Below are 15,517 nucleotides of genomic sequence, written 5' to 3'. Positions count from 1 at the left end.
TGATGACTGCATCTTGTGGCATGAACAGGTGCTGGCAGGAAATAGAGAAGAAAAGGGAGAATGTGGGTGCACACAAACAGATGAATGGTTATCTCGGTCAAGCTAGTCACATGCTTTGTCCCCATTAAAGGACTCTATGCCAATCAGATAGATGAAGAGTACATGAGATTGTTTCCAAATGGATTGCTCCAGGATGGTGGTAGAGATGTGTTGCTCGCTGTATAGGTGAAGTTTGCAGACAAATGTGGGGGTGAGGGGAGCAACTAGAATATTAAGATTCTAGAGCACCTGAGAAATAGTGACAAGAATGTTTACTGCCTCTAAAAGTTGTTTAGTGCCTCTAAAAGTTGTTTTTTTCTCCATTTAGCATGGAGTCATTTTTTCCCCTCAGTTTTATAAAGTGCATGCTCACTGCAATACATTTTTATGTCCTTTAATGCCAGGGATTATTGTGTTTGAACCAACTCTTTCCAATTTATCTGACTTTTGACAGAAATATGTTATTTCTCAATGGAAAGTGGGGCAGAGCAAGAATATGTTGTTCGCACCTCTAAATTGAGATGCATACGGATCAAAGTGATGGTATATAACAAATCCATTTGCCATCTTGGGAGACAACTGTGGCAAACAGAATCAATCCCATCTACCCAAAACTTTTAGAGCCAAGTCAGTAGGTGACAGAGCCCTGGAGAAACCAAAGGTTTCAAACTACTGACAACTATGGCTTTATCATACCAGTAACCTAAAGGAAATAAAACCAGCTTTACATCAATCATTAAAATCATTAAAAGCAATAGAAAAAGTAATTTACTAAAACCATTTAAGTGTCTTTAATGGTTGCGCTTTTCCTCAAACTATATGACATCCTGACAGTCATGAGAAAATACCTTTGCAAGCTATTATAGCCTATTAATGAGTTTTCCTCACCTTTAAAAAAAGATCTCACTATAAATACAGGCCCAGAAATTAAACTTTTGCAATCTGGATTTAACGTTCTAGATTTTCTTCCCCATATCTCATGCTGTTAATGAGAAAATTCAGTAGAAACAGTATTGATGGCATGCTGCCAGTAAGCTGTATTGTCTAAGAAAATTTGTCATTTCTAACACAACTCTAACAAAATGTCTCTAAATATTCAATGTTCATCCTAGTTTGAGCTTGTCAGTAAGCCCTTTAGAACCTCTGATGCTTTGTGGTTTTCACCATCTGTGTAATGACATCAAGACAAGGTCACTGTGCAACAGTTTTTCAACGGATGGTCATAGGCCAGGGAGTTGAATCCCAGCAGAAAAAATAGTTGATGGCACTATTCCTTATATCTGAAACAACATAAGTTAAAAGCTTGAAACAAAACAACTAGGTCTGAAGCTAGTGAGAAAAATGAACCAGTCATCGTGTATTACCTCAGAATGGATGCAAGGTTTGTCCTTGGTGAATCCAGGCTCAAGTATTAGCTGACTTGAAAGAAAACTGAGGAGACGTACTAACTCTAACCCCATTGCCCTACTTTTAAATGTGCCTAAAGCAATTTTTACTTTTCAAAAACTTTTTTGAGTTCTCAACTTTAGTATTATGTCCGTTTCATGTACTTTCACTGTGAAAACAAAAATTTGAGTGACGAAAATGATAATGACTGTGGTGGAATAAAACCCTCTATGCTAGAAACATGAATTCTTAATGACACTAAAAAAATGAGGATTATCTTTAGGGGATGCTAGGCAACAAACTCACTATTTTAAAAATTGATAAATAAGGGGAAAGAATAAGACGTTTATCCTGTCTTGCCTGTGCAGTGTTTCCTTAGGGAAACAAAATGAGGAGGAATATTTTTCTTTATAGTAGAATGCTTGACAATAAGGAAGGAGAGAAGGAATTAGGACATCACTTAATGAAATAATGTGTCCAGACAATGATCATCAGTGGCAGCAAAAACCATTAAGTGAGAAGCTGATGGGAGGGTATTGTGATGGATGGACTGACGATACCAGATCCCACCAATCAACGTTATTACAAAAGAGACACAGGATGTCTCCTGATGGCAGGACCCATGAAGCCTCCTTGGTTTTAAAAAAAGAAAAATACAACTTAAATCTCATTGAGTCTCAAGATCTAACTGCCAAATTACAGAAAATATAAAAAACAAACCGGATGGTGCAGAGGAGGTGAGGACTTAGGGTCTCATATTCTTGATGTAATCCACAAAAATCTATAATGTGGAAAGCTATGCAGGACAAAAGACCTGATCTTTTCAGCAAATCAATGGTAGTGGGGGAAAGAGGAGGAGGAAGAAGCTATAGATCAGAAAACATTTACATTCGACATATCAACCAAATGCAATTTGTGAACTTTATTTGAATCCTTAATTCAGACAAGCCAACTATTTTTTTTTTAAAAGGGCAATGGGGGAAATTTTAATATACACTGAAGATTTGATAGTAAAAATTATATTTTAAACAAAACTATGTATGTTTTTTAAGCAAGTACATATCCTTCATAAATATACTCAACTATTTATAGATCAAATGGTATTATGTCTTGGGTTTGCTTCAAACCAATCTAGTGGTGGTATGAGGGTATGTGGTACAGATGAAATAGAAAGGAACATGAGCCTAATGACTGCTGATTACAGGATGGGTATATGAAGGCTCATGATATTCGTCTCTTGGTTTTTGTGTGTTTTGGTTTTTTAGGAAACATTTACAATTTTTTGTAATGAGAAATTTAAAATTTAAGAAGTGGGGAATAGGGAATGGAGAAAGGGAGGAAGGAAAGGAGAAATGAGGGAAGAAAGACAATCATGACACAATTAATATTCCCCACCAATAAGCATTAATAACAATGCAAATTATTTTTGATAGGAATTTGTGTAGAAAGAAATGAAACTAAAACTAGAAAACAATATCTGTGGTTCTCAGCAGAACTAACTTACAAGTTGTTACTCAGAATTATACCAGAGTCAAAGAAATCTGATCATGTAAACCACCAGATAACAATCAAGTTCACTTGTCATTGGAATGTTTAAAAAAAAAAAAAAAAAAGATGGACACACACCTGAAGTCAATACATCTGCAATAACGGCAGAAATTTTAAATACAGAAGTTCAAGCCATATATTGTGATCTAGCATTCTCCAGGACTAGGTAGTTTTTTAAGAAAACTTGAAAAAAAAAGAGTACAACAACAGAACTATAATATTCAAACTTAAAAACATTTAAAAACCCATCCTTGTTACAGTATGAACTCCTATGAGGATAGATACACTTGTATCCCAGCTCAGGAGCCAGGCTTTTTCTTTTTCAGTAGTTATGCCTGCCTTTGTTGCTACCTATTGGAAAGTTATTGGAGAACGGTCTGAAGCTCCATCAGCAAGCAGCGGTGGGATGGGAGAGAAGCAGCAAATCTAGCAGGCTTTTGGTCCAAAAAGCAAATGGCTGACACCAAAATAATGACACACCGTTTTTTTTGTTTTTGTTTTTGTTTTTTTTTTTGAGATGGAGTCTTACTCTCGCTCAGGCTGGAGTGCAGTGGTGCGATTTCAGCAACTTCTGCCTCCTGGATTCAAGCGATTCTCCTGCCTCAGTCTCCCGAGTAGCTGGGATTACAGGCATGCACCACCACGCCTGGCAAATTTTTTGGTATTGTTAGTTGCGACGGGGTTTCACTGTATTAGCCAGGATGGGCTAGATCTCCCGACCTCATAATCTGCCCGCCTCAGCCTCCCAAAGTGCTGGGATTACAGGCATAAGCCACCGCGCCCGGCCTAATGACACCCCTTTTTAAAATGAAGGTGTTAAGGCCAGCCTTGGCTGGAGCACAGCAGGTACCGAGAGCCATGCCTTGCCTTCTCCAATATTTCAGTTTTAATATATTCTAGCAGCTAAGGAAGAAAGGACGTTCTGCCACTGAACTACTAGATACAGACCCAACAGGGAGTGATAGTAATAGATGGGTTTTGGGTTGGAAGCAACCTGGGAGAATAGATTGGTCAAGAAATCAGAAATCACCCTGAATACAGCCCAGAGAAAATTGGTTTATCCTGCAGATTTCTCAGAGGGAGGAATTATAAGGAGAGGAGAGGCTGCGGCCCTGCTGGAGAGGCTGGATTGATCCTTAGAGCTTCTTCTAGCCAAGAATCCTGAATACGGGTGATTTCAGTGTTTTAACAGGCTCCAGCCACCTGGGAACAAGGATATCCGGGAAACTCCACAGAACATGGAGAGCCAAGCACTTGGAAATAGAACATCTGTAAATGAGTTTTCCTATTTTAATTCCATCATGCTCTCTTCTCTCTCCCACACATAGAAATGGTTTTGGCTGTTTGCATTCTCTCCTTGCTATTCTCTCTTTCATAAGCTCGCGGGTGCGCGCGCGCGCACACACACGTTATCTCTCCCTCTTGCTTTCTCCCCTCTCACCTCTTTTCTGGCTTGCCAGACTTGCTTCTCCAGTTCCTCAGGTATCATTTTACCTCTAAGGGACAAAGATTTGAGACTTTCAGTTATGTTTAGTAGTTAACAGACAAAGATACTGCTTTATAAACCAAATAAATTTTTCCCTCCACCCACCAGGCTTCCGGATCCTGTTCCCATTACCTTCCATCTGTTTCCACAAAGCAAACATTCTCAGTGCCAATCCCAAGAAAAGAGGCTGCCTTCTTCATGGAGTAATGACACTGAATTCAAAGGGACAGTGGGGAAGGGAGAGGCATGAATACATAGCACAAAAAAAGCATTGCTTATTATCAAAGGTAGATGAAAGTCAGCATGGCTGAGCACAATCTTTGGGACATTATTGCATAAAAAAGTAATTTAATTGAGCTCCTTAGCATAGTGGTTGAGAACATTCACTTTGGGGTCAGAGAAACCAGGATTTAACATCAAGTATTCCAGTTACAGCTATGGAATCTTGAACAAACAATATACATTCTCCAAGCCTCAATCCTAATCTTTAAACGGATCATGCCAATAATGCCTACTCCATCTGCTTGTGCTAGACAAAAATGGGTTAATAAAATATGTAGAGGGCTTAGCACAGAGTCTGGCACATGGAACAAACTAGGACACCGGATGCTATTGTTTTCCATCCCATTGAGAAAAGTAAAGTTTCCCCTGATGCTACTCATAAGACTTAGTATTAATGGAAACTTAGAATCTAGTCCACTGCTGACTCGAAACCCTCTAAGGAGAGGACAAGACTCTATCTCAAAGATTGCAATCACAGGCTAGAGAGGAATTTAATTATTTCCTAGAGCAAACCATGAGTTATAAGTGCTGATCAGACACTTGACCAATCTTGTTTAATACTGAACACAAGACTGAAATTAAACACCCAAGAATGTGGCTAAAATCATAAGAACAAAAGTAATAATAGACAAACTACTTTACTCAGCTATGGCATGAGTGAGGCTAATAGATGAATATGGAATTAAGTCTGGTCTATTTCTTATTGATAAACAGTAGTGTCTGCTTTACAGTATTGGGCCTTCTCTATACTACATGAAGTCCATAAAATAATTAGCATGCAAACATTGGATATGTCACTCTTCATACATTAGTGAGGACAGGTGGTCAATTAATTCTTTTTCTTGCCAGAAAAATGAAGGTGCTAAAGGACATTATTGTACCAAAAAAAATCTTAGTAATTTGTAGGTATGAATACATTAAAGAGTAGTCATGCCTTCACACTTCACTTGATATATTCTCTCAAATGTGGTAATTTTTTTCCTTCTTTTGTCAAGAGAGTTTTATTGGGAGCTCTTTTTTTAACTCTGTAAAAATAAATGCAGAAGTAACATCAGGAAAAATGAAACCATTCTAAATAATTAATTTCCAAATATCAAATAGGACATGTCCAAAATGCCTATAGGATGCTTTTATTTCAGGTTGTTAAAAGACCATATGCATATTGAAGAGTAATAATGTACATGAAAGTGTAATTAATTCTCTACTTGCTCCACCAGCCTATGCTGGTTGGCGGTAACCTGCCTGCCATAGCTAAGGTGACATAGCTCGGGTGAATTATTTCTCACCAGAGAGTTGAGCTCTGGCAACCAAACAGCTATTGATTTCATAATGATAAATGCTAGCCTACCCCACTGACATCTAACTATAAGGAAAAGCACAATGCTCTCCCCCTGAGAAATAGTAAAATATCTCCAACGAATGAATCTGCTGAATAAAAATCTTGTAATCAGAATAAGAATAGTGGAGCTATCTTTAAGTACCTCAGGGCAAAATACAACCCAATGTCAATCTGAGATAGAGCAAAAAAAAAAAAAAACTGCAAAACTGAAGTTTTAAACATCTGAAAGCTTCAGAGAAGGAAGAGTCCTGGAAGGGGAACAAAAGAAGGTGATGCTTCAGACATGCTGAGTAGTTTCAAGGAAAGGAAAAACCTAGAAGGCTGGAATTCAGAAGTAACAACTGCATTTAGAAACAAACAGTGGCTGTTTCTATCACTGGCAAAAGATAAGTCAGTTGTTCTAAGACTCAACCTCCCCATAGGTTTCATAAATCTACAGAAGACGAAAAAACTCTCAGCGGGTGTTCACTTCTATGAAGATAAAATAGCAAGTGCCTACATGAAAGACAGTATTGAGCTGGAGTTTTACTTTCTGGCTCCCACAAGGATTTTTTTCTATGACCTTGAGCTTCTCAATGAACTGCTGCTTTCTCCTCAATGTACACTGTGCCCTGGACACCTGGATTCCAGTGCTGACTAATTTGATTCTCAAGTTAGCTGGTAGAGAGAACGGGGTATATAAATGTACACTGTGCCCTGGACACCTGGACTCCAGTGCTTGACTAATTTGATTTTCAAGTTAGCCGGTAGAGAGAACGGGGTATATAAATGTTACATTTTAGAGACTGAAGAAAAAGTGTCCAAGGGATGTCTCTAACCACACACAGCTGGTTTAATTCCCAAAGAGGCCAGAACCAGAAACCAGATAGACTGAACCCAACCTCATGCTCTGCAGGATGTCCTATGAAGCACCTGCTTGCCCGTGGAGAAGACCTGCAATCACATCCCATCGCAACTCAACCTCAGCCCTCACCCAGCAATCAGGAGGAAGTGAAGGAGGCACCTAGGGTGCAAAATTTAGAGGCATGACCCTGAGACACACCCTACATACCTCACTTGCCTCTCCTAGCCTAAGCCCTGCTGAGGAGCTAGCCCATTGATTACTGGCCTGGAAGGTAAGGATTTCTTTTTTCCCTCACTTTTTATGGCAAATCATGATCACTACTTTATGCTAATTCCAGAAGTGATCTGAAATATACAGGAACTTTACAAACATGGGATTTCTATACACCCAAGAAATTTATATCAAAGTGCAAACCAAGCCATAGATTTATTTTATTTCTCCAAAAGTCCCCTTCTCTTAGATTCCTATTTAGCACTAGAGAGGCAACCTTGGATATACTGACAGTGCAAAGGTCTTTGTCATGACCTTGCAGGTCTTTATCAATAGTAGAATTACAATAAAAGCCTAACACATGCAAAAACACCTTCAGTGGTGGGTACGTATATTCTGCACTTGATGGTGCAAGATAGAAATGGAATAATTTGGGGTAGCACAAAAACCGGAAAAGACCACCTAATAGAACAGTACTGGGCCATGGACCAAACCCATAAAAGAAAATAAGGGAGGTATAGCAAAAAGACTAACGCAGAGTTTAAGACTGTCTAGTAAACACATCCTTCTTTAATTCTTTAATGAAATAGATGGATTTGTTGTTAATAAGTAGTAAAGGCAGTCAATAAAACATGAATTAAAATAGTGCAAATGCTATAACCTGACTCTTTGAGAGAGTAGGGAAAGGAATGAGCCTGCAAAGTAGTGTCTCAACCAATGGGGTGAAAATATAAATTGAAGGCTACAGTATGCTCGAAGTGATGTAATTTTTCTGTGGAATTACCTAGTTGTTGGTTTTTCTGGCTCCAGCTTCTGCTGGCATGTTAGCCAAGGCATATATTTTGCCTCTATTTGGAAAGTTTTTAAAAACCACTTAGTTCTGGTTTCACAACTACATAAGGTTTCAATTTCTTTTCACTCCCAATTCATAAGCCCCACCTCTTACTGATCTTTCCCAGGCATAATCTTTATTCTAGGCTTCCATGTAATATCTTTTCCCTTTCCATGGTAATTATTCCAGAAGAGAACTCCAGCAAGCTTTAAACCAAATGAGGAATGAAAAAGGCAAAAGTAAAAAACCTGAGCTGATAACCTGGGCGCTATTTAATCAGCTTTCCACAGCTTAGAAATAGCAGTTTGAATGCAGAAGAGACTCTGCATTTATGATCCACTGGGGTCCCTCACATTGAAACATCCAGGGCTGAAGCATGAAGAAGGAAACTCTTCCATAATAATCCCAAATAATCAAGTACTTTTTCCCAGCTGTCCACATTATCAAAAATTCTTCTCTTGGTACAGAAAGAATGTCTTATGAACAAGAGCCTCGAATGGCTAGTTAAGAATCTCAGGCTAGATGATTCCTCCCAGTTGCCTCCAATCACTCAACTCCCACTTTGCACTTAGTGCTGAAAGAACCAGAGCAAAGGTCAGACAGGGCGAGAGGAAAACATGAGAGTGATCATATTTTCTCCTACTGAGGAGAAATTAGTGCACAATTTGTCCTTTTGCAATAAGAAACTAACTTTTGTATTTAGAAGAAAATGATAGATACAGGAAAGCCTAGCTGGAAATAACAAACTCAGTTTTTTATTTTGTCCACTTCATGTTAGTGACGGGATACCTGATATTATATCTCAGAAGTTAAGAAGCTAAACTCATTCTGCCAAGAACCTGGGTGATGAAGCAGTGGTAGAGAATAGACAGAGGCATCCACTGGAATCACACAAGAATAGGAAAGGGAAAAAATCACTTCCAATAAAGGCTGCACTTAAGCTGTGCCATCTACTTCTGCCCACCTTGTTGCAGCTGGATCATTCTCCTCCTAGTAACAATTATATTTAATATTTTAAAAAATCTATTATATCCCAGATGATACTTTACATGCAATTACTCATTTAACATTTACCAAAACTCACTAATCAGCGACTACTGCGTGGTTGCTGGATTGTTCTAATGGTTCCAGTTGTTCTCTGTTCCGTGTATTCAAATCCTTTGCCTGGTGACTTTACAGCAAGTCCCCCCATGAGGTGGGGTCTTTCTTCCCACGTCTTGGATCTGGGCTCACAGATGGGATTTTGCCAAGAAAATGAGGCAGAAGTAACAATGGCCAGTTCTGAGGCTAAGACTCAAGAGGCCTGATGTGTTGCCATGCCCTTTTATACCTGCACCATTGCCATGAGGATACACCTAGACTGACCCGCTGGAGAATGAGAGACATAAGGAGCAGAGAGGCATCACTGGAATCATCCCGGCTGAGCCACTCATAGATGGGCCATCAGCCAGCCAACCCCTAGCCGCCAACCCCTAGACGTGGAAGGGGGCCCAGCCAAGAGCAGCAAATCTGCCCAGCTATCTTGAGACTTACAAGTGATAATATACAGTTATAGAATGATAACTGTATATTTGGGGTGATTTGTTGGTTATAAGAACTAAGTGATAAACTTATTTTTACAAATTTAGGAAACTGAGGCACAAAGAAATTAACTCACTCAAGGTTACTCTGATAGTAAGTGACAGAGTCAGGGACTGAATCCAGGCAGCCTAACTCAAAGCCAATGCGCTTATCCACTGTCTGACCTCCTACTTTAGTGGAGAGTAAAATAGGAGATGGAGAACTGTAGCAACAACTGTGTGTGTGTGTGTGTGTGTTTTCATTGTTACTTTTCCAGGGAAAAGATATACAGTAAGATACACATCCCTTATATTAGCCAATCAAAGCAATCATTTTACAAGGAAATGTGAGTAGAAGATATAGCTGAGATCCATAGTGTTCATCTAAGTACTAACAAATAAGACACTCAAAGATTCACAGAGATAGCACTTTCAAATTAAATATTCTTTTCTTAAAATGTTGTTACAGACTGAATTTTAAATGTAATTATACAAAATTGGACCAGGCGTTACAACATCAAACTCATTAGAATTTACTTTGGAATGAAATACTATGTTATACTATAGCATATTAGTCACATGGGTATAGGACAAAATCGCATCGGGAGTCCTCAAAGCCCTCTTAAATATACATTCTCAGAAAATCTATATTCAATACCAAAAATAATTTTTACCTCTGCAGATGTGAAAAGGATTAATCTTGGCGAACCAGACAGCCCCTTTTCCTTAATATCAGGACAATATTTGTATCTAGCTAAATTCATTGCATACATATTGGACACTGAGCCACCTGCAAAAAATTAAAATGGCATATTTACAGCATGAAGTTATAGCTCGCAAAATGCTGAATACAGTGGAAAGCATGAATGGCCATGGCTGCTTTAGTCTAATGAAAAATCACTGTGTAAAGCACATGAACACCAACCTCCCTGCTCCCATTATTCTGAATATTTTATTACATACCCTAATCTCTAATTCTAGAACTTTTATTCTTAGAGGATAAATTTTGGTTTATTCCCATGACAGGCTTTTTTTCAAACCAAAAGTCTCAATCTGTGAGCTCTAGACTTAGGGCCAGTACCTAAGTCTCCATAGTTAACATTCTTTGTCACCTAATCAATAAAACTGAAATAATATTTGTTGGTTTCTGGCTACAAAAAAGGACTACAGGATAAACAAATGTAACTCAGAAATCTTCTCAAGTAAAATTTGATTTTTAAAATTTAGAGGACTTATAGCCCTTCCAAACTTCCAGCATCAAATCAATTCATTTGTGTTAGTTATAAATCCTAAACTGTAGGCATCTCATTCATTAAGTATGTATGTCATTTATTTAGCACTAATGCAAAATATTATCACTCTGGAGAAAGGCAGAAGCTAGATTCTCAGCAAGTAGAATTATTAATATCAAACTTTTTGTCATGTATAAATCTGCAAGGAGTTGTTCCTCATGGATAAATTTTTACGGGGTTGTATTGGAAGGTTGATATCAATAACTAATTGTACTCACCTGGGTTAAATATTCCATCCCCTTCTTTCCAGCCAACAAATTCAATCATTTTCTTCAGAACCGTTTCTTCCACTAACAGAAACACTGGGGACACCTCATACGTATAACTAGATAGATATAAAAAACACTTCACTTCTATGACTAGAGTCAAAACATTCCTTTGGTGTCCCAAGAAATGCACAAAGAGTTCTATTAAACCAAGTGGCTGCTGAAGTGTAGGCAGTCTTTGGAAATTTATCCATTGAAAATAGAGAATTACTCCATTAGTGACAGCACTAGTCATGGTTAGATAAATGCCAATAGCTTGTGGCCTTAGGGATCTGCAAGCTGCTACAGCAGTCTTATTTTCAAGGAAAACCTCAATTCCATGAGGAGAGATAAAGGCAATGCATTTGCATTCTATGTATTAGCCATGAGCAGTGGCCATTTCACTCTGTGGATGCTTGGAACACTGACTTGGATGCTGTTGATGGTCAAAGAAAATCCATTGTCATGGTAACCAGGTTTTATCAGATTACTGCCATGAGTATGCTAACAGTCCCCTCTAGATATTCTAAGTGGAGATTACTCCACCTGAACCAGGGTTTCCTCTACTACACTCTCTGTGTCTGTATAAATGAGGAGTGTTCTGTGAGACATCTCTTATGTGATAATTTTACTGCAAAGCACTACCCAAATCCCTTGTCAATGAAGGATGTGTTGCTCCGGGCTGGAACGCTGTTGTCGGAACATTGCTGTATTAGCCGCTTTAGAGATTGCCTTGGCTGCAGGGAGCTACCTCCTCCAGGGTCACACCACTTCTTGTGGTGGTCTACACCTGATGGCTGTTGGAGATGTAAAGGCCTAGCTGTCTGGGCCCAACTCCAGACCTCTCTTGAAGGGCCACTCTAGTTCCAGAGATCTCCGAGCATCAGCCAAGATTGTCATGAAGCCTGCATGGCAATTTGACTCCTATCCCTGCCCTTTCTTGCATTCTCCTCCTCCTTCCCCAGGTCACTCATGTTGATCCCAAGGGTATTCCTTAATAAACGTCCCACTCACTAAACACCATCTAGAGCAGCATTCCTGGGAACCCACATTGCAACAGTCACCATGCCTTGTTTGATAATGTTTGAGTATCTTCTCTCTCCAGACAACTTGAGGGTGACTACATATCTATGATCTCCTTCTCAATTAAGGGATTACATTAAATTGTATCTGAATAAATGTGTACTCTAAATATGTCAGTTAAGCAGACACATTTAGATTTATAGTCACAGAATTTTTAATGCAATTATTTTAACATCTGGAAAGGAAAACCTTGGATTGAGGCATAAAAGCTGGTCACCTACTATGTATCACCTATATATGTGTCAACTCTACAGATGTTATGCCATCTTAAAAATGAGATAGATTCAGCTGGGTACGGTGGCTCATGCCTGTAATCCCAGCACTTTGGGAGTTCAAGGCGGGTGGATCATAAGTCAGGAGTTCAAGACCAGCCTGGCCAAGATGGTGAAACCCCATCGCTATTAAAAATACAAAAATTAGCCATGCATGGTGGTAGGGGCCTGTAATCCCAGCTACTCGGGAGACTGAGGCAGATAATTACTTGAACCTGGGAGGCGGAGGTTGCAGTAAGCCGAGATCATGCCACTGCTCTCCAGTCTGGGCAACAGCAAGATTCTGTCTCAAAAAAAGTTTAAAAAGATAGATTCTATTTCTTAACCATGTTATGAAGCCAATGTACATACACCAAAAGTATGAAAAAAGCATATATTTATATGAACCTACAAATATATATAAAATAGTTACTCTTTCGTAATAAAAAAAAGTATTAAGCCTGTCTTTGAAAACTGGCTCAATTGTAAATCTAGGAATCAGCCCGGAGGTGGAGGAGAAGACAAGATAGAACACACTCATGGGTTGGCATATTTTGAGTGGATGGTTTAGCTTAGCAGCAATTTAACACTTCTTTAATCTGAAATATTTAGAGATTTTTGAACTTAGATGAAGAGTTAGAAAACCCGGGATATACAAGAAAAGATTGAAAAAGGTGTGTAATTTTACTGTCTCTCCTGACTTACCCTCACTGTAACTGATTGTAACCTGGTATCTGCTGTCATCACTCCATCAAAACCTCCCTAAAGTTGCCAGTGACATCCATGTAGCTAATCCAGTGGGATGCTGTTTAGGCTCTTAGTTGAATATTCAACAACATGTGACACTAGGCACACACTCCTCGTGGCTGCCACAGCTAGCCTTTTGGTTTTTTCCTTCTATTCTTGCCATTGTAAGCTGACCCTGTTCCTCCTAACCATTAAATGTTAGATGTCCTCAAGGCCCAGTATTGAGCTGCCTTCTCTCCCCACTCTATACTCTGTCCCCTAGGTAGCAGTTCTTTATCTTGGCTTCCCATTGAAATCACTTGTTGAACTTTGTAAATATATCAATGCATGGGGCACGGCCACAGAAATTCAGATTTAATTGGCCTGGGTTGGCACCCAGGTATCAATACATTTTTATAAAATTCTCAAGTGATTTTCATGAATAGTCAGGGTGTGGTGAATCACTGACATAGGAAATCTCATCCACGTCCAACATTTCAATTACCATAATTTCACTGATAATTCTTAAGTTTATACCTTTCATATAGACATCAGAATTCCAGGCCCATATATTTCTCAGCTTAGTTCCTATGCATTCTTGGATATTTTAAAGTCACTGCAAACTCAAATGCCCACAACTGAAAATGGAATGCTTGCTCTTGCCTCCTTCACCATATACTTGAAAACCAGTTCCCTCTCCCAGTGCGTCTTATTTCTATGAATATGACCATGAACCTAGCTATGAAAGCCAGAAACCCAGGCATTGTCCCAGAAATGTTCTCCCTTTCACCATTATTTCCAAGATGTGTATCCCATCTTTTCTGTTTTATTTTCTGAACTCATTCTTTTCCGCTCTATTCCTATCTCTCCTCTCCAAGTCCAAGCTACTTTCCTCTCACCTGACTAATGCCCTCCTAACGGGTCCTCTCCAATCTATTTATATTTTTAGAGATTTTTTCAGTAAGCAAATGGCACCTAGTGATTTAGAAACCTTCAATGGCTTTTTGTTACATTTAGAAAGACTCATAAACATGGTCACCTGGGCCCTGTATGTCTGGCTTCTATCTCTACCTCTCTTTCTCTAGTCTTATTCTCCACTACAGTCCTTGTAACTCTCTCAGCTATACCCACACTGGCCTTTCAGTTCATAGAGAATGGCATGCTGTGTTCTGCCACAGGGTCTTTATACATGTCATTCTGTCTATTTAGAACTCATCCCTCACCTTATCATCTAATAACACTTATTCAGTGTCAACTGTCACCTTTGCAGAGCACACTCTCCTGAGTTTCCAACTAGGAAAAATTGTCCTATTCATATGAATACTTAGAACACTTTGTACTTTTCCTTCAGATGAGAGTTTGGATTTTACATTAATTTTTGTGGACTACTTCGATTAGCATTTTTATACCAGATATTATGCTCCATGAGGGCAGAGTCAAGGTTTATTTATGTTCAATATGTCTGTCCATCACTTTGCACAGAAAATGATTTTTCATGCAGGAACAAATAAAAAATTGCCTAATTTTCTCATCTGTTAAATGGAGGTAATAATGACTGCCTTTTCCATCTCACGGTACCACTATTTAAATCAAATAGCTATTTGAATACTGATAAGTATCATAAAACTATTCCATTATTTACGATGGCACTATGCAAAAGAAACCATTAAATAGAAATTTTTGAAATAAAATTTCATCTACTTAAAGTCTCTAGTCCACGTTTGGTGTGAACTTTCATAGCATGGCACTTACACACTTGGATTCAATGCTTCAGTCATAAATCGGGCCACCAAGGAGTAATAATCAAGTCCAGCATACAATTGGTTGAAAAATCTTGGGTGGTCTGTAAATTTAAAACGGAGTGTTCATCTATGCAGCAATAAAAAAAACTACTGATAAAGCATTAACATAAACGAATCTTTCAGAAAATGAAAGCAGACACACACAAAAGAGTTATATATAACGTAATTCCATTTATATGACATTCAAAACCAACAAAGCTATCTGAGATGGCGGTTAGCATTCTAGGTACTTTGTGGAAAGAATTATGGATTGGGAAGGGACTTCAGAGAGCCTCTGGAGTGCTAGAATTGGTCTATATCTAGATCCAGGTGATGGCTCCATATGCACAGCTATGTACAAATTCATCATGCCGAGCAATTAAGATTTGTGCACTTTACTGAATATAAATTATACCTCATTCTAAAAAAATCCAAAACAGTATCATGTACAAGGAAAAACATGTTTGAAGACCCATCTTAGAGCCCTTTCTACTGATCAGTGTTTGAGTAAAATCTGAGTTGTCTTTTAAGAGTTTTGATTTACTACTTGCTCATCTTTTTAACAACCCAGACCCAAACCAGAACCCTTAAATAATTATTTGAACACTATTTGT

General features: G+C 38.7%; 1 protein-coding gene across 1 annotated transcript in view; it reads right to left on the bottom strand.

Annotated features, from left to right (window-relative positions):
* Positions 1-15,517, bottom strand: part of GADL1 (glutamate decarboxylase like 1) — a 166,335-nt gene that overhangs the window by 111,438 nt on the left and 39,380 nt on the right. Inside the window, exons 4-8 of the mRNA XM_063722158.1 lie at positions 14,875-14,965; positions 11,036-11,142; positions 10,200-10,315; positions 4,592-4,671; positions 4,415-4,469 (exon numbers count right to left, since the gene is read on the bottom strand). Of these exons, the coding sequence (XP_063578228.1) occupies positions 4,415-4,469; positions 4,592-4,671; positions 10,200-10,315; positions 11,036-11,142; positions 14,875-14,965 (449 nt within the window). The remainder of the gene's footprint in view (positions 1-4,414; positions 4,470-4,591; positions 4,672-10,199; positions 10,316-11,035; positions 11,143-14,874; positions 14,966-15,517) is intronic.

Source organism: Pongo abelii, chromosome 2 (assembly GCF_028885655.2).
Source record: "Pongo abelii isolate AG06213 chromosome 2, NHGRI_mPonAbe1-v2.0_pri, whole genome shotgun sequence".
Lineage (NCBI taxonomy): Eukaryota > Metazoa > Chordata > Mammalia > Primates > Hominidae > Pongo > Pongo abelii.
Note: the sequence above shows the minus strand (reverse complement) of the source record. Positions and strands in the feature narration are given on the sequence as shown.